Raw genomic sequence first — 20,054 nt, 5'->3', positions numbered from 1 at the left:
TGATCCTATTGAATGGCAGAGCAGGCTCAAAGGGCTGAACAGCCTTCTCCTATTGGGGCGACACGGTGGCTCAGTGGTTAGCAGTGCTGCCTCACAGCGTCAGGGGGCCGGGTTCAATTCCCACCTCGGACAGCTGTCTGTGTGGAGTTTGCACGTTCTCCCCGTGTCTGCGTGGGTTTCCTCCGGGTGCTCCGGTTTCCTCCCTCAATCCAAAGATGTGCAGGTTAGGTGAACTGTCCATGGTAAATTGCCTGTAGTGTTAGATGCAGGGGTAGATGTAAGGGAATGGGTCTGGATGGATTGTTCTTGTTGGGCTGAAGGGCCTGTTTCCACACTGTAAGGAATCTAAGAAATCTATTCCTATTTCTTATGGTCCAGGTTATGGGAGTTGATCCTGCCCAGTTTATAATTTTTAGTCATGAGATTTGTGTTTTAATGCTTTACCAGGAATATCATGTCAGGCATCAGCAGACATTGGGGAAGGAAGTTAGGGGTGATTGTTTTGAGGTCTGAACATGTTCGGAGATTGACTGAATGACCATAAAGTTTGTGGTTTGGGCCCGATGGTTTGAATTGGGCTAACAGCAGATCATTCATTCCAAAGATCTCAAATCATGGTTCCCAGTTCTCAATTTTGCTATTTGCTAAAATAACTACCACAGCTTGACAATCTGAAGCTGCATCCCAATATTACCAGATGCTGTGCCAAATTGCCAGTGCTTTGAGATATTTTAACTAACCTATGTTACGACACACCTGTGGAACAGGTGGGGCTTGAATCCAGGCCTTCTGATTTAGGTGGAGACTCCAGTGTTCTCTGATTTTATGGCTGTCCTTGTGCTGAGAGTCTTGTGCCTGTTAATGCTACTTTACAAAACAACCATCTCCTAAAGTGTCCAACTAACTGTAAAATTGTGAGGTTAACCTCTATGTAGTGTAACATTTGTTACAGCTTTATGTCCATTTCTTTTTCTATTTTATTTTTTATCAATATCCGGGCAGAATAGCTGGTAACACAAAATAATGTTCTTTCCATTATAGCATGCACTTGGTCTTGCCCTCTGAGTCAAAATTATAGGCACACAAATCTATTCTAGGCATACTTGTTCCATTGTTTGAATCAAATGCGAACAATTCTTCTAATGTGTGTTTTTCTTCTGCAAGATAGTTGCTTAAAATGAACAGAGACATTCTCCCACCTACTGAAGGTAATTTATTAATAGAATGCAGGCATTCAGGATCGTTTTTTTTTAGATGTTGATGATAACAATAACTCTGAGGGGTGGTGGGAGGGAAGAGAAAAGAAAAATGAAAGCCAGACAATTCCTCTTGTACTCTGTCCTGCAACCAGAAAAGCTATTACTCCTACGTGATTTCTGCACCAAATAATTGAACTCTTATTTACCACAGTCTGTGTTTACTTAAGATGATACTTTTAACTTGTGTAGTTTAATTAAGATAATGTGTATTACAGGGCATAACACTGAGCTCCTTTCTGTATAATTCATTTTAGAAAATGACGCACCATGAAGAACCATGCAATGCACCTTGAGACATGTATTTCTTGCATTATAATTGCGTGCTTTTTGACATTTAAGTAACATTTTTCTGGTCAAGTGACTCACCACCTTTAACACTACTGCTAAAACCACCCTGTGTTGTAAGGGCATGCTAGAGACAGAGTGCTCAGCTTTTTCCCACTATTATTAATATTTTACCTATTTTCACAAAGAAGTGCAAGGGCTTAATTGAAGTCATATGTTCAGCTGTGTTTGCTGATTCTCTTGTTTTTCCCCAGCCACCCTGACCCAGTCCCGAATTAGAGTTCCACTAGTTTCACTCCTATTTGCTTTAATTTCCCTTTGAGTTTATCTTGTATATGAAACCTACCTCTTTCTCCATTTTGAATTCATGAAACTGCAACATTGGTTAGGTTAACATTATGTTGTGTTGAGCAACCTTCATGAGCTGCTGCAGTGCTTGGGAGAAATCCTCTGTGCTGCTGGAAGGAAATTCCAGGATTTTGATCCAGTGACCGTGAAAGAATGGTCATATGGTTCCAAGTCCAGATGGTGTGTGACTTGAAAAGGAGCTTGCAATTAATCGTGTTCCTTGATTGGGAGGTGCTGTCTATGGAATCTCAGTAAATTTGTGCAGTGAATTTGCACATGGTTTGCATTGATGATGAAAGGAATGAATGTTGTAGGAAGTGGATGAGGTGTCAAATAATCACTTAGAATGCTTTGTCCTGGATTGTGTTGAATTTCTTGTGTTATCGGAGCTGCCCTCATCTAGGCAAGTGGGCATTATTCCACCACACTTGATGTGTGCCTTGTAAATGGTGGACATTAGGGAAACAGGAAGTGAGTTACTAGTTACGGAATTTCTAGCTTCGAACTGATTTTTGTGCTGCAGTGTTTGTATAGAGTCAGCCTTACAGCACGGAGAAAGGTCCTTTGGTCCAAAATGTCCATCCATGCTAACCCTGTTTCCCAGCACTTGGTCCATATCCTTATCCTTTCCTATCCATGTATTTGTCCAGATGCCTTTTAAATGTTGTTAATGTACCCGCCTCAACCACTTCCACTGGCAGCTCGTTCCATATACGTACCACTTTCTGTGTTTAAAAAAAAGTGCTCCTTAGGTTTCCTATTAATCATTAACATTTTACCTTAAACTGATGTCCTTGATTCCCCAACTCTGGGAAAAAGACTGTGTGCATTCATCCTATGCATGCCTCTCATGACTGTGTACACCTCTATAAGGTCCCCCCTTAGTCTCCTATGCTCTAAACGAAAGTCCTATCTTGTCCAACCTCACTATATAGCTCAGGTCATTGAGTCCAGGCAACATCCTTGTAAATTTCTTCTGCATTCTTTCCAGTTTAATAACATTTTTCCTATTACAAGGTGACCAAAACTGAACATAATACTCCAAGTGCGGCCTCACCAACTCTTGTATAACTGCAACATAACTTCCCAACTTCTGTACTCAAAGCCCTGACTGATGAAGGTCAGTGTGCCAAAAGCCTCCTTCACTGCCCTGTCTACCTGTGACTCCACTTTCAGAGAACCGTGCACCTGAACTCCAAGATCCCTCGGTTCCACTACACTCCTTAAGGCCCTACCATTCACCACGAAACTCTTACCTTGATTTGACTTTATAAAATGCAAGACCTCCCACTATGTCGGATAAATTTGCCCAAAAAAGTAGAGACCACACAAACTAGACCGGGTGAAATTGACATGCTGCTTATTACAAGCGATACCGCTGAAGAGAAATTTACTAATCTGTAACAGCACAGACAATCTGCCCAGGTAGCCGAGAATTTCTCTTCCTCGAGCTGAGGAAGAAGCCAGTTTTTATAACAATCCTGTACAATAGGGCCAATTAGAAATGGGGCAAAATATAATGTATCTGGAAATGGAGTAATGTAGTTACAATGATGCTAATTGGAAAAATGATAGTGGAGGAATGTCCTAATTCTCTACACAAAACAACATTCTGACTGTGTCGATGGGTCCAGAGCTCCCATTCCTCTTCGTAGGTAGGTACTAATGTCTCCTCTGAAGCAGTGAGGTGCTTCCATTGTCCCATCCTGGTGTAGTGCTGTTGCTGGTGCCTCTCTGTCTGATCTGTTCTTTGTGTGGCTTTGGTGTTGCTGGGTTGTGAAACTGCCCTCTGGGCTTTGGGATAGCTGTGGTGCTCTGTCGTTAGTGGGTGCTTGAGGTGTATTCATTTGTCCATGAGTACTGTCTAGTTTGCTTGTCAGTGTGCTTGGTCCCTGCTGAGGCATTCTGGGCGATTTTTGGTACAGTTTGGCCAATTTTATTTTTGTGGGCCCATTGTGGGTTGGCAGGGTGGCAGATCTTTTCCGACACACTATCTATTTTAAATTCCATTTGCCATTTCTTGGCCCACATCCCCAGCTGATCAGGGTCCTCCTGCACTTTCTGAGAACCTTCCTCACTGCCCACTATACCGCCTATTTTGGTGCATCAGCAAATTTACTAATCATGTCATGTGCATTCTCATCCAAATCATTGATATAGATAACAAACGGCAATGGGCCCTGCACCAACTCCTGAGGCACTCCACTAGTCACAGGCTTCCAGTCTGACAAGCATCCTTCCACTGTTATCCTCTGCTTCCTACCACCAAGCCTATTTTGTAACCAATTTGCCAGCTCCCCTTGGATTCCATGCAATCTAACCTTGCAGAACAGCCTACCATGTGGAACCCTAACAAAATCTACATGGATTTTAGTAAGGCCTATGTCTACTGCTCTGCCCTCGAACCTTCCTGGTTACTTTATCAAAGAACTCTAACAAAGTTATGAGGTATGATCTCCCACTGTCAAAGCCATGCTGACTACTTCTCATCAAACCCTGCCTTTCCAAATGCATGTGTATCTTATCCCTCAGAATCTTCTCAAGTCACTTAGCACCACAGATGTTAAGCTTACTGGTCTATAGTTCCCAGACTTTTCTTTGAAGCCCTTCTTGAGTAATTGCTACCCTCCAGTCTTACGGGACCTCACCTGTGGCTAATGATGATGCAAAAATATCAGCGGGGGCCCCTGAATTTCTTCTTTAGCTTCTTGCAGTGTTTTTGGATACATCTGGTCAGGACCAGGAGATTAATCCACTTTCATACATTTGAATACATCTAATACCACCTCTACTGTGATATGGACTGTTCCCAAGATATCACCACTAACTTGCCCAAGTCTTTGTCTTTCTCCATGGTAAACACAGAAGAGATGTTCTTTGAGAACCTCGCCCATCTCCTGCGGTTCTACACATGTCCACTTTGGTCCGTGAGCTGCCCTATTCTCTCTCTAGTCATTCTTTTTCCTTTAATATACTTAAAGTACCTCTGGATTCACCTTAATCTTCTCAGCCAAGGCTATCTCCTGCCCCCTTTTTGCCCTCCTGATTTCTTCCTTCAGTAAACTCCTTTATTCCTTTATACCTCCAGGGATTCCCTTGATCCCAGTTCCCTATACCTGAGTCACACCTTTTTGTTTTGTCCCTGGTCAAAGCTCAATATCTCTTGTCATCCAGGGTTCCCTATTCTGGCCAACCTGGCCCTTCACCCTCACAGGAACGCATAGACTTTGAATGCTAGCTATCTCACTTTTTATGTCATCCCACTTGCCAGAGGTCTCTTTGCCTGCAAACAAACTACTCCAATCAAAGCCTGGAAGCTCCTGTCTAATATTCGCCTAGCCCCAATTCAGAACCTGAACCTGCGGACAGTTTTGTCCCTCTCCATAACTATTTTAAAATTAATAGAACTATGGTCACTGGTCCCAAAGTGCTCCCCCAATGTCACTTTGGTCACCTACCCTACCCTAGTTCCCAAGAATAGGTCGAGTTTTGACTGGTCCAGTTCAGCTTCTGCTCAGTGGCAACCCCCAGGATATTGACAGTCAGGCATTTAGTAATAGTAATGCCATTGAATGTCAGTGGGCAATGGTTAGATTCTCTGTTGTTGAAGATGATCATTGCCTAGCACTTTTATGGCATGAATATTATCAGTCACTTATCTGCCCAACCCTGGGAGTTGTCCACAGCTTGCTGCATATGGAACCAGACTGCTTCAGTGTGTATGGAGTCATCAGTAGTACTAATCATTGTGCAATCATCAGCAAACATCCCATTTCTGACCTGATGGAGGGAAGGTCATTATTGAAGTAGATGAAGGTAGGTCTTAGAATATTATCTTGATGCACTACTGCTATGATTTCTTAGACTGAGATGTTTGCCTTCCAACAACTGCAACCATCTTCCTTTAGGATTGGTTGGAATCACACCTATCAACCTATTCCTATTGACTTCAGTTGTTTGTGGATACCATATTCAGCCAGATACTGCTCAGATCTTGCACATCTATGATTTCTTAGATATGTGATGCTCTATCTTTTTTTTCTCTCTCTCAGTTCACAACACAGAATACCTGAGTAGTGCGATCATGTCCTTTTTGTTCTACGACTTCAGCCAAGTGGCTTTCATTTTTGCCTGTTCAAGGTCATCCTCTCTTTCCAACATTACCATATCTTCCTTAATCAGTACTGCTGTTCAACTTGTCTTTTTCTATCCCGACTTTAGTGTACTCTTAGTATATGTGAATACAAAACACTCAGCTCTCACTATTTTGAAGCCACATTTTTATTATTACCACTCGATCATACTTTCGCAGGGAGAATTGAGTTTGTACCTCACAAATCTTATTCCCCACACTTGGTTCATTTGGAGCATTGGTGCAGACATGATGGGGTGAACAGCTTCCTTTTGCAACGTTACCCTGTGATAAACATGCATTATAAACATACGATTTATATTCTTCTAATCCTCTATAAGTCTGCTAATAAATAAAATGTCAAGAGTGTATTGCTGGAAAAGCACAGCAAGTCAGACAGCATCTGAGGAGTAGGAGAATCGACATTTCGGGCATAAGCATGATGAAGGGCATTTGCCCGAAGTGTTGATTCTCCTCCTCCTTGGATGCTGCCCTGATCTGCTGTGCTTTTCCAGCACCACACTCTTGACTCTGATCTCCAGCATCTGCAGTCTTTACTTTCTCCTAATAAAATGGTTCCTTCTGCTACTATCCAGCCCACTAAGTTCTTTACATGCTCTGCTGGGAGGCATGGTGGCTCAGTGGTTAGCTCTGCTACTGGGTTTGATTCCAGCCTTGGGTGACTGGCAGTGTGGCATTTTCATGTTTTCCCTGTGTATGCATGGGTTACCTCCATATGCTCTGGTTTCCTCCCACAGTCAAATGAAATAAGGCTAGGTAGACTAGCCATGCTAAATTACCCAGTAGTGTCCAGGGATATGCAGACTAGGTGGTAAATATGGATTATGGGGACAGGGTAGGGGCTGGGGTCTAGGTGGATGGAAGGTCGGTGCTGATTTGATGGGCTGAATGCCCTCTCTACATTGTAGAGATTCTGTGATTCTGTATTTTTTTTCTATTTCTATGTAATGGTTTGCAGCCACCTCAGTTATTTTAGTTTTTGCAAACAAGAACAGGTAGTGGTTGTAAGACTCTTTGCTTCAGGTTATTATTGTAACAAACCAATAATTGGTTCACTAAACAGGAAGCATTTCATGGTCAAAAATTTAAACTGTTGCCGCGGGATGCTGAACCAGTACCGTGGTCGTGAAGAACTGTAACCTTTATTGTGACAATACAAGAAATGTGAAATATTGCTAATGCTGCAGAAAATGTGGGCGTGTTTTGCATCCAATATGTACTTGTATGTCCAGCATCACAGACACAAAATAAATTATTTAAAAATTGACAGTTAAAATTCTCACAACACCAGGTTATAGTCCAACAGGTTTATTTGGAAGAACAGGTTTTCAGAACGCTGCTCCTTTATCAGCTAGTGTTCCAAAAGCTAGTACTTCCAAATAAATCTATTGGACTATAACCTGGCATTGAGATTTTTAACATTGTCCACCCCAGTCCAACACTGGCACCTCTACATCATTTAAAAAAAAATGACATTCACTTAATGCATTTAGCCCAGAGCCTGAAAGTTAGAAGCAATTTTAATTTGTCATTTCTTCAATGACCAATGACTTAAGGTTAATTTTCTGACTTTAAAGGAACCTAGCTTCATCTTTGTAACACAAGAAAACATTGTACATGGCAGATATAAGCTTCCTTCTTCATTTGATGTGTGCAAAGACCTCTACATTTCCATGTTTGTGTGTAATTTGGATTGAATTTTATGCAGTACAGATAATCCCTTTCAGTCATTAGTAATGACCTAAAAAGTTGAGACAACAGATATTGAGCACTCCAGTAATGCATTATATTCAAATCCTGAGCTGGTGGGTTATGTAGTGGAAGAATAGAGATTAACTAACTCTGGCAGGAGCACCAAAATCTCTGTTCAGCATTAAGTTAATTAAGCATTTTGCAATGAAAACAAAAGGTTGATGCCAAAAAACAAACTGAACTGGGAGAATTCAGAATATAATTGTGCTGGAATTCAAACTTCATGATCTAAACTGGGAAGAAAAGCACAGTTGTGGAAGGGTCACAAAAACAAATTGCTGGAGAAGCTCAGCAGGTCTGTCAGCATCTATGGGAAGAAAGCAGAGTTAATACTTTGAGTCCAGTGACTCTTCATCAGAACTGTTAGTAAGTAGGAAACAGTAGTATTTATGCTGAATGTGAAGTTTGGAATGGCGGGGGATAGTTGAAGTTGGAGCTGAGAGACATGAAAGGGATAGATAAATGAGATTATGGATACCTGGTCAGGACAGAAGAAAAATCTGAATAAGTTATAATAAGAGTTGAGTAGGATAAAGTGGGTGAGCTATACCGAATGCAACCCTTATAATGTGATAATAAGCCAAGGAGTACGTGAGAATGGGTCACTGTGCTAAAAGCAACCCATGCATGACCGGGTGTGGGGTGAGTTTAAAAAAAAATGGAAGGATGGATTCTGGCTTTAAAATTATTGAATTCGATGTTGAATCCTAGAGGCTGCAGGATCTTCAAGTGGAAAATGAGATGTCATTTTTTTGAGCTTGCAGTGAGGCTCACTGGAATATTGCAGCAGGCTGCAACAGAAATATTGACGTGCAACATGCTGGTGTGTTGAAGTGGCAGGCAATTTGAAGTTCAGAGTTATTTTTGCAGACAGAATGTAGGTGTTCTGCAAAGCGGTCACCCAGCCTTTGCCATGTCCCACCCGATGAAGGGAAGATGACACTGAACAGCAAACGCAGTAGATTAGATTGAATGAAGTCCAGGTAAGTTGCTGCTTCACCTGAAAGGTACATTTGGGGCCTTAGATGATTAGGAGTCAGCAGGTAAATGGTCAGCTGTTACATGGAAGGTGCCATGAGGGTGTGAGGAGATGGAGGAGGAGTGAACCAAGGTGTCCTGGAGGGAATGCGTCACAACAGAATGTTGACAGGGGAGGGGAATGTGTGTCTGATCATGGCATCCCATTGGAGGTGACTGAGGTGGGAGCTTACAATCCTTTGGATTGTACATTTGTGGTGAAGAGAATGTGGCTACTGCCTGTGAACTGGAAATTTTGAAAATGAAGTAAAGCGTCAGAAGAATCACAGATGTAAGTCAGAGACTGGGTTAGGGGGAAGCAATCTGAGTCAAGGTAGGAAGAAATAAGTTCTGTTGGATACAAACAGGCAGAAATACTGAGTCTGTCCAGATAGTCTTATTTCTGGATTTTGGTGAGAAGGTAGAAGTGGGCTGGACAGGGTTGGGGACTGCGAGTTGGGAGGCTGTTGTGAGAAGATCCCCAGATGAGATAAGGTTAGTGACAGTCATGGACACAATGGCCTGATGTTTAGCAGTAGGGTTATGGACCAGGAGGAGATAGGAGGTGTCAGAGAGCTGTTGCTCAGCCTTCATAATGTAGAACAGCAATACCCTTATTGGAAGGCTTGATTACAAATTCATGATTGAATTGAAGAGCAAGGAGTGTAGACAGAGTGGTTAAGGCAATTGATAAGAACAGTCGATGTGACAGTGAACAAGTTAAGTGCCAGAACGAGGGGTCCAGGTGGCAGCAGAGTGTTGGAGGCAGGTGAAAACATCTGTGGGATTGGGAGAGAACACCTGTCCAAAGAAGTTTCTGTTTCAGATTTCCAGCATCCGCAGTTAATTTGTTTTTGGAAATGTCGATTTAATGCAGGGCAAACCAGTCAATAGTGTTATTTTGTGAAGTGTGGTTATTGCTACTGCATAATAACTAGTAGAAAGCACCTTAAAGTACTCTCATAATGCAGGTAAATGTACATGCTTTGGTTAATGAATTTGCCACCATACATTAACCAAAGATGTAAATAACTCAATAAACAGCTGCTGCTTACTTTAGCAACAAACAAAATTATTACAGGCTGAATAGAGTTACTATGTCCAACAATGGTGTCATTTCAGGGCTTGGAAGCCAGCAGATAATGAGTATGTGTTTTGGTAGCATGTGACAATTGATGCTCCCCAAAGATCTGTTCTGGGGCTTTGTCTTTTTACATGTTTAGTAATGACTTAGATGAAGTATATCTAAGCTTGTATATGACACAAGCTTGTGATGTACAGCAAGTGGTGAAGTTGGGAGCACAAAGGTATTTAGAGATATGGATTAAGTGAGTAGGCAACTTTGTGGCTTTCATCGTGAGATCATAGGTATTTTTGGTGAAGGATATCAAGGGATACAAGTCAAAGTCAAACAAGGTGGAAGTGTAGGCCAGCCATGAGGGCTTAATGGGCTATGTTCCTATTTCTTTTGTTTTAAAACTAATCATGTATGTAATCAGCCAATAAATGCTGGTCTGTCAAACGTAGCATGCAAGCAGAGAAAATAAAAGTTGGACTCAATATGTAGCTAGTGGGTACTTTATTGGATGTCAATATTTAATGAATTCGGTGTTTTAAATTTTTACATTGGTGATATCGCTGAACTGGAAGGTTAGTTTTTCAGACATTTTGTCACCATACTAAGTAACATCATCAGTGAACCTGCAGATGAACAAACACATTGACTTGGATTCCATTTACCACCGCCTGAGAGAAAGAACAGGAAATGACATCACCAACTCAAGGAGACCCAAACACACAAAAAGAAAGCGGGCCATACCACCGTGCTTCATCCAGAGGGTCACTGATGATACCTAGTATGGTGACAAAACGTCTGAAAAAGAATCTTCCAGCTCAGCAAGCAAACCTACATCCAGAAGCTCAACTTGAACTACAAATCTCAAAACTCGCTAACACCTATTGACGCAATATGCTAAAACTGGCCCAAACATGGAAAACCAATGCCATCCAATAGAGTGCCACCCGTGAACAGCTGTACTTCCTGCATGAATGCCTAAGGAAACGGGTACTACCTAAATGTCTTAAATATAAACCTCCCCCTAGCACCCCCCTGGCTAAAAGAACATCAGAGCAAAATGGCTGCAGAATGCTTAGAGAAATGATTAATGATACCCACAACAGCTCCATAAATACAACCAGGAAATTTTGCGCCAAAAATCTTTACTTGCAATGCAACAGACCATGAATGGACAGACACAGTACAACAAGCCATAGACATTAGACAGTGACAAACACAGAAAATGATTAAAAAAAACTGAACCTGCAGAACAAACTAGACAAAATTACACAACATAACAACACAGAAGAATGGATTAAAAATTTCTGACCGACTCGTAATAGACACTGAAAAAGCCATCTTAGTAAGAGGATTAAATTACAACTTCCACGATGTGGACAAAGATTTCTTAGCAGCATTAGAAACAACACTGAAAGACAACCAACTCTCAGAAGAAACCCAGCAAACTATCAGACAGACAGTCGCACCAGAAATAAGCAGGAAAAAGGAAGTAAACACACTCAATACACAAGGAAGGAAAGTATTAGAAAGACTAAAAAAAAAGTTAAAAACATTGTTATACTACCTGCAGGCAAAGGACACTTGACAGTTATTTTAAATCAAAGAGACTACATTGAGAAAGTGAACACACTACTTGCAGATACGAACACTTACCAACAAATGGTGATAGACCCAACCCCACAACTAGAGAACCGAGTCACCGTGCTACTCAAACAAACTTCAGAAATCTGGAAAAATAAGATCGACTTCCAAACAATGAAACCAGACTGATCCAATATGCCACGCTTCTACAGATTACCCAACATTCACAAAGCAAGAGCCCCCCTCAGACCCATAGTCTCGCTACCTGGAACACCAACTTACAGGTTGACTAAGGACACCAAAGTCTAAAACACTTAGTAGAAGACTCGCACCACTCTAAGCACTCCACCCAGGAATTCCTGAAGACCATCAAAGATACCAAGACATAAGACAATGAAATAGTGGTCTCCTTTGACGTAACAGCCCTGTTCACATCCATTGACATCAACCTGGCCAAGGAAACACTGACTACATTATTAGAAGAATCAAAGACACATACACCAAACACCACTAACTTCATCAGCAAAGACAGTATCGTCAAGCTAGTGGACCTATACCTTACCACCCACTTCACCTTTAAACAATAAAATCTGCAAACAAACGAACAGAACACCCAAGGGGGCTCCAATATCAAGGTTCTTAGCAGAGGCAATAATGCAGAAAATCGAACAAACAGCTCTGCCAATCATCCAACCCAAATTTTGGGTCTGCTACGTGGATGACACCTTTGTCATCACGAAACGAAACACATGAGAGGAAATCTTCAAGACCTACTTTAATACCCTTACTGGTGTAAAATTCACTAGAGGAGGAACACAACAACAAACTGCCATTCCTAGATGTCACAGTAGAGGGAATAGCCAATAGGGAACTCCAAACCAGTGGCTTCAGGAAAACAACATATACGAACTAAGTATTGAACTACAGGAGGAATCATCCCAACATCCACAAACAAAGCTGCATTAATTAGAACATTTCAAAGAGCCAACACACACTACTGCACAGAGGAACTATGAATAGCAGAGGAAAATCACCTATACAGTGTATTCAAAAAGAACGGGTACCCAGTGAACACTGTCCACCGATTTCTCACAACAAACCCAAACAAGCAGACAAAACACGTCCAGAAACCCTAGCCACTCTCCCTACATCAAAGACATCTCAGACCTCTTGGCATCATGGTAGTCCACAAACCCATCAACACATTCAAGTTCATTAGTTGCTGTTTTAAAGACCCTATACAGAAAACAGGCAAAACTAACATCATCTAAAAAATACCGTGCAAGGACTGTAACAAACACTACATTGGACAAACAGGCAGAAAACTAGGCACTAGGATAAATGAAATCAACGAGCCACAAAATGACATGACCCACTCTGACTAGTATCCTTATATACAGATGAGGAAGGACACCACTTCGACTGGGACAATACATCCACCCTAGGACAAGCCAAACAGAGACCCGCACAAGAATTCCTAGAAGCATGGCATTCCAACTGGACCTCTATCAACAAACACATTGACTTGGATCCTATTTACCATTCCCTGAGAAAAGGAACCGGAAATGATGTCACCATAGGAAATGATCTCACCAACTCAAGGAAACCCAAACACATAAATAGAAAGCAGGCCTTACAACCACTGCTTCATCCGGAAGCTCACTGATGATTCCTAATATGGTGACAAAACATCTGAAAACAAATCTTCCAGCTCAGTGAGCAAATCTGTTGAGGCTTTCTGCAAAATTAAGCATACCTTGCTTTGTCCAACTATTAGCTTTTTGAATCCAGAAACAAAAGCAAATAAACTGTAAGTAGCACCTCTCTGCAGGACATTGTAACTCTCACAGCAAATGAAGCAGCTTTGAAGTTTAGTCATTGTTGAAATGTAGAGAATCGAGACAGGTCATTTTCACCCAATAAGATTCTAAAATCAGCACTGAAACAGATAACCAAGGTAATTGATGGTGTTGATTAAGCAATAAGTATTACCGTGAGAGTGTCTGGAGTTGTGTGTTTGGTACTGTATTGAAAATATCAACCTGGATTATTTGCACAAGTGTTTGAGTTGAGCCGTAAATATACAACCCAGACTCCTGCAAGAGTGATGTGACTGAGTGATGTTTAAGAAGTATATTTTCTCATTAAAATTATGTTTAATTTTTTTTAGTTTGTCCTGACCTTAACTATTGTTCCCTCTAATTTCCCTTTGCTGCACCCAGTCAGTTTATTGCTCAGTATGGTTTATTAGAAAATTGTCACACCATGTGTGCATTTTTAAGGGACCGCTGCTTTATATACAGCCTGTTTGTCCCCTGCATGGTGTGCTGTGCATTACTTTGTAATCATGTACCAGCACAGCCTAGAGGCAATATTCATCATTAACACTTGACTGTCTAACAAATCTATAATGAAATCTAGTCCCCTTTACTGTTTTAATAGTACATTATTCCTTTTATTTCTCATTTTTTAAATCTCTTTCAGCATTGACAAGATCACCAAAGTATCTTCTCCTGTGCTGGTAATTCATGGCACCGCAGATGAGGTGATTGATTTTTCCCATGGCCTTGCAATGTATGAGCAATGTCCAAGAGCAGTGGAACCTCTCTGGGTCGAGGGAGCAGGACACAATGACATTGAGCTTTATGCACAGTATGTGGAAAGACTGAAACAGTTCATAGATCACGAGATATCCATCTCCTGAAAACTATTGTAAGGATGTTTTCTCAGTAAATGTGAATGGAAAAACTGTGACGTAATTTGCACATGGTTTTAACTGGATAACTAATTTTCAACATTACAGAAGCTACCAACTTTCAGGCTGAGTTATTTAAAACAATGAACAAAAACTCTTTTTTTTATACCAGGAAAATTCATGTGATTCATATACCTTGCACATGAAATAATGTTCATCTACTGTAACTTTCAAGCAGTTTTGAATGGTTATCAATCCTGTCATTCTGTTTTGTTTGTTCCATTTCTTGATTCATCAGAGGTATAGAATTTTGTTTTAATATTTGCCACAATTATCTGTTTTGAGTAATGTAACTAGTTCATAAAATGGATTTTTTGTTTGATGCAGCATGACATGTCATATTGGTTGTGGCTTTGTAGATGAAATGGCCCTTCATTTGAAGGACCAACCCAATGTTAAGAAAGTGATTAAAATATTTGTCACATTCTTAGTATTTCTAACATTGCCTCAAAGTACTGTTCAGTATTTGTAAAACTCAGTGAGTTTGGAAATACATTTTCCACTTATTTGCTAAAGAACACAGTTCTTTTGTAAATGTTCTTAATATTCCAATACGCGTGGAGTTTTTTTTTCCATGTTAAAAATGTGATACAATACCTCAAGTACATCCCTGATGGTGCAGAATGTGGCACGTAGCCATAAACTATTTTTCACCAGTGTGTACATTTATGAACTATTTTGACTGTTTTAAAGTTTCAATGTATATTGTTTTTCAGGGTAGGTAATATAATACTTTTCAATTGCAATTCCTAAAATAACTGTTATATCTTCATAAATTGCAGTGTTTGTATATGGTGTCTTGCAAGGTTATAGAAATATTTTTTGTTTCAAAAATGTTGAGATTAGATGTGATAACTGCCTAATTTGTATGTTTTAAATGGTGAAATGTGTTTTATTTGTGAGTATAACTATTTTTATTCTTGATTACTTAACAACTTCTTAAAAAATCTGTTACCATTTAAGTTTCATAATTTTACACATCTGTATTTTGTACAGTAACAGATGTAATTTAATTTTAGTTGCAATGACCAGTGATTTGACGTTATGATTGTGACACTGGAATTACATTGAAATGTACATAAATAATGCAAAACATGAGGAATAACGTAACTGGACAAACAAATCAAAGCCTTAAATGTACTGTAAGCCTCTCTGTATATTTGGTTTCAGTAGTTCATTGTTGTAAGTTGCAGGTAGGCGACAATGCTTGGTAATGGAATAAAGGATGCATGGAATCTAGGTTTGGAATTTAAATTAGAACTGTTTACGTACAGTAAAAAGCCAGAAGAAACAATGTCACACAATTTCAGAATGTCATGTGGTGTGATCAGTCAAAAAATGTGACTTGAAAATCTGATTAAACATTGAATATACTGTCAAAAGTTGTCTTTTTATTAATTGTACAGTTCTTTTTTCAATTTCTTTGATTTCTTTAGAAAAGCAAGAAAATTGTATTAATTTTCTTGTGCAACTTTTTTTCTTTTACATTTGAGCTCTGGTGTATCAACAGGTAAGGAGTAGCTCGGGGAAAGATTTGCACAGTTGTCAGCAAAGAGCAGGGATTCTTTTCAAGAGCTACTTAAATTGTAATGGGCTGAATAGCTGTCTGTACTGTACTGTCTTCTCCAGTTCTCTGTGCAAAGGCAGGTCCTTAATGATTACTCACTGGCCAATGACAAAGTACTGAGATTTTGTCTTTGCAACAGTTTGAATACAGAGACAGGTCTCATATCTACTTTGGACAGAACCCCTTGGTAATCTGATCCATGTAATGGCTAACTGGCCCCTTTTTAGGGCGGTACAGTGGCTCAGTGGTTAGCACTGCTGCCTCACAGTGCCAGGGACCCAGGTTCAATTCCATTCTCAGGCGACTGTCTGTGTGGAGTTTGCACATTCTCCCTGTGTCTGCGTGGGTTTGCTCCAGTTTCCTCCCACAGTCCAAAGTTGTGTAGGTTAGGTAAATTGCCCATAGTGGCCAGGGCAATTTAGGTAAGTTAGGTGCATTTGTCAGGGGTAAATGTGGAGTAATGGGGAATGTGTTTGGGTGGGATACTCTTTTGAGGGTTCTTGTGGACTTGTTGGGCTGAAAGGCCTGTCTCCACACTGTAGAGATTCTATTTTATGATCAACTAAAATCCCTGACATTTAAATAATGAGCTATTTTCACATGCTCATTGAATACTCTCCTCCAGTTTGCAAAAGTGATAGGGGTTGATGAGGACAATAGACCTCCTTCCCCATGGTTCCATTTGATCCTGTGGTATATTCAATGTAGGGGCAAGCCATGATAATTACACAGTATGGGGCTTGGTGGAACCAGCATTTCCTTTGCATTTTCCTATTCCTATCCTTCCAAATGTTAGGAAGAGCATCCACTTCAAGAAGGATTCAAGCAAGCGAGTCAGTAAAGGCCAGAAGATCAAAGGAGATAATTTGTTTTTCTTTCTTAGATAGGAACCATGTAGGCTTTTTAGCTGCTGCTTTTTGTCAGTGCTGAATCTTTCTTCCAAATTGCAGCTGTAGCTGTATTCCCACAGCTGGAGTACCTGCAATAAAAATGTATTTGTCTCGACTTAAAATATGAATCCAGAAATATGGGTGGAAAATTGGCCCCTAAATGTGAAGTTTCGAGTGAGTCTTCAGTGAATTTGAATTGAACTTTCACCAAGTTGCAGCTTCCTCTAAACCTTAGTGTGGGTTGCTCAATGTTAAATCTTCATTAACTCTGGGTGACCTGAAAACAGCTTATTCATAGCTGTGTTCCTTCTCAAACTGGAAGTGTTCAGGGATTAAGCTTGAATCTGATTGAGAACTTGGACTTGCCTGTTTTAATGAACAAAGTTAAACTACTATATTGGTTATGCTGATGTGATCCAGCAACCCATTGCTTGAATAACAAAATCCCCGTCACAGTGTGTACATGTACTGATTGTCTACATTGTAGATCCAGAACAGCTCATATCTCATGACTATTGGCCAGTAACAAAATAATGAATGACAATTTCCAATAAGTCTTTTACGGTTTTCTTTGAAAACTTATTTAAAAAGTCATCTTTATGTAGATGTTAAATGGCCATTTCGATAGCAATTGTTTGACATATGATGACCTAAAAACAAAAACAGCTAATGTTTGGAATGGCTTTTCAACATTCGTATTTTCCAAACTTGTGCTAGTGTTGTCTTGGTTAGAAATTCTTTGAACAAATTCATTACTCCCTGTATTCGTGTACAATTCACAATCTTATAGGATTATAATGTTGCAAGTAGAATGCACAAACTAAAAGTAATGAACAGACCTTGCCTGTTAGCCAGAATTGATGTCTATTAGCTAAGATCTTTCTGGTTATCCCAGTGGATTGCCTTTCGATGTGAAACTTTTTAAGTCAATAGTCAAATAAAATGGTGCTGTCTTAATACCTTGGTAGAAAATGAATAATGACTTACAACATTTTAATTTCATTTCCTTACTGCTCTTCAGACTTGAAGACAGCCAGAAATTACATGTACGTCCTTCAAAGCATGTTACTTTGTCATCAAGTGATTCCAATTCAGATTTCTCACAGTACAGCTGTCACCTGACTTACATTACGTATTCAGCTAAAAGACAAGCCTCCACATCAGTTCCTAACTAAGTGAAGCTACCAGGACCTGGAAATGTGACATAGACATTGGTGCCTTGAAATTGCTCTGTAGGATACCAGTCAGAAGTGTTTCATTTGAAATTACAAGTTCCTTTTCAGGAGTTTCAGCCTGTTGATCTTAAATGGTTTAAGGTCTTATCAAAATGTTTGAGGAATAATCCCTTTGTGTAATTTCAAGGCTGGAGTTTTTGTTTAAAATGTTTGGTGAGATTCACTAGTTGGCACAAGTAATCACTATCTTTGGAAATATAAAGCAGCTGATTGTCTAGGGCAGGTAAAACCTAGTTAATGTTTTGATGAGAATTACAGTTGTAGAGGTCTGTAGCACAGAAAAAGGCTCATTGAGCCCATGCCAGTCAAAAAACAAGCACCTAGCTATTCCAATCACATTTTCTGGCACTTGGCCTATAGCCTGGCACACCTTGACACCGCAAATACATATCAAAATCTACTTAAATATTATAAGCATTTCTGCCTCTACTACCCTCCCAGATACTCTCTGGGTGGAAAAAATATCTTTGTGTCCCTTCTAAACCTCTTGCCCCTTAAATCTATGTCCCTAGTCACTAATGGAAAAAGTTCCTCTTTGTCTACTGTCTCTGTGCCCCTCATATTTTTATATATCTCAGTCATGTGACCCATCAGTTTCCTCTGCTCCAAGGAAAATAACCCCAGTCCATCCAATCTTTCCTCATAACTAAATTTGTAATTCTTCATAACTGTGTCGTTGTGTTCTTGAGGGTTATGTAGAGTTCCCAAAATTTTGATAGTTTCCTGCCAAAGTCCAAAATCCACAAAAAAAACTGTCTAGGTAGTTTGTGGTGAGCAAGTTTGAAACACAACTGAGATGGAAACTATTAGCCTCTAATGTCACAGGAACTACATTGAATATCAGATTTTGAAATCTTGTTGACTTGTATTCAATGTAGTTCCTGTGACATTTAAGATTTTTTTTCCAGCTGCATCACTTGTTATGGTTTAGTCACACACGTTAGGAGCTGTACCCTGTTCACTTTGGGAAGTGGTTCTACCAATAGCTGCAAGGTTTGGACACGTGCAAATAATCAATGTGTTTTCTTTACATTAAATATCGCTTTTCACAATTCCCGAGTATCCCAAAAATGCAGGCACTGAAGTAGTTTTCAGCTACTGTTGTCAGAGTAAAATATGGCAACCAATAAGTGTACTGCAAGGTCCCACAAATAGCTACAAGATAATGACCGAACAGAGTGACTGAAACTGGGGGACTTAGTCTCTAGATCGAGGATTTTAAATACTTAGGAATGAAAAGAGAAATTTCTTCATTCAGAGGGTTGTGAATTTGTAGAATTCTAGGGACTTGTTGATTACTCTGATCCTGAATATAGTATATGTTTGCGTGTGTGAGATAAGTGGAGATTGGTGTGTGTTGGAGAACTAGAGCAGGATGTCAATATGTGGAGTGATTGAGGGGAAGGGAGAGATTAAGTCAAGTAAGTTTAATGAGAACAGGCAGGGCCAAGTTAATAAACATGGTGGGTCTGAAATGTATTTATTTTAATGCAGGGCATATAACGGATAGGGATGGGATTTGAGTTTATACTGTCTGATTGAGATATGGGTGGTAACACTGAGCCAAGGTTTCTCTTACAGCAAGAAAACATCAAGACACTTAAAACTGTGTCCACTACATCATTTGCTTTCTTGAATCTAACTCTGTTAATATTCATTTGCTCCCATTCCTCACTGTTCATTCAAATCCAAGTTCATGATTGTTTATTACTCTCACCAAAACCAAATGTTCATCTTTTTCTAACTCTTCACTGCTAATTCCTCTCCAATGATTTCTGTGCCAATTTCCAAAACTAAATCCATTGGTTTGTATCCATTTTGCTCAAATAAAACTCCTTGAATTAATGAATTTTGATCTCCAGTAGCTCAGAATTTCTCTAATTTCATTAAGTTCATTTGATATCGATTATAACTCTGTCTAACTTTTCAACTTTCAGTCATGCATAAGTAAACCTATTAAGTTTTAATTTCCTCATTGAAAACCTGATCTTGGCAACCTAAATTTCTCATTTTTGCTCAAGCCTGGTATTTTATTCATAACATCTGCATTGTTAGTCAGTGTCTAGGACATCATATGATATTTCATCATAACTGTGGTGATCCAATTTCCCCTCATGTTACTTTTTGAGCTTTA

The 20,054-nt window shown here is 39.8% G+C and overlaps 2 protein-coding genes across 3 annotated transcripts in view; both read left to right on the top strand.

Moving 5' to 3' along the window:
- LOC132834270 (inactive cell surface hyaluronidase CEMIP2-like) overlaps positions 1 to 20,054 on the top strand; it is a 184,724-nt gene that overhangs the window by 2,332 nt on the left and 162,338 nt on the right. The window lies entirely within an intron of this gene.
- abhd17c (abhydrolase domain containing 17C, depalmitoylase) overlaps positions 1 to 20,054 on the top strand; it is an 84,087-nt gene that overhangs the window by 58,398 nt on the left and 5,635 nt on the right. The window contains exon 3 of one of the 2 annotated variants that reach the window (XM_060852980.1): positions 13,958 to 15,610. The exons of the other annotated variant lie outside the window; for it this stretch is intronic. Within the exon in view, the coding sequence (XP_060708963.1) occupies positions 13,958 to 14,177 (220 nt within the window). The 3' untranslated portion in view covers positions 14,178 to 15,610. Of the gene's footprint in view, positions 1 to 13,957; positions 15,611 to 20,054 lie in introns of those variants that run through there. 2 annotated transcript variants of the gene reach the window in all.

Source organism: Hemiscyllium ocellatum, chromosome 39 (genome assembly GCF_020745735.1).
Source record: "Hemiscyllium ocellatum isolate sHemOce1 chromosome 39, sHemOce1.pat.X.cur, whole genome shotgun sequence".
In the NCBI taxonomy this organism is placed as follows: Eukaryota; Metazoa; Chordata; class Chondrichthyes; order Orectolobiformes; family Hemiscylliidae; genus Hemiscyllium; species Hemiscyllium ocellatum.
Note: the sequence above shows the minus strand (reverse complement) of the source record. Positions and strands in the feature narration are given on the sequence as shown.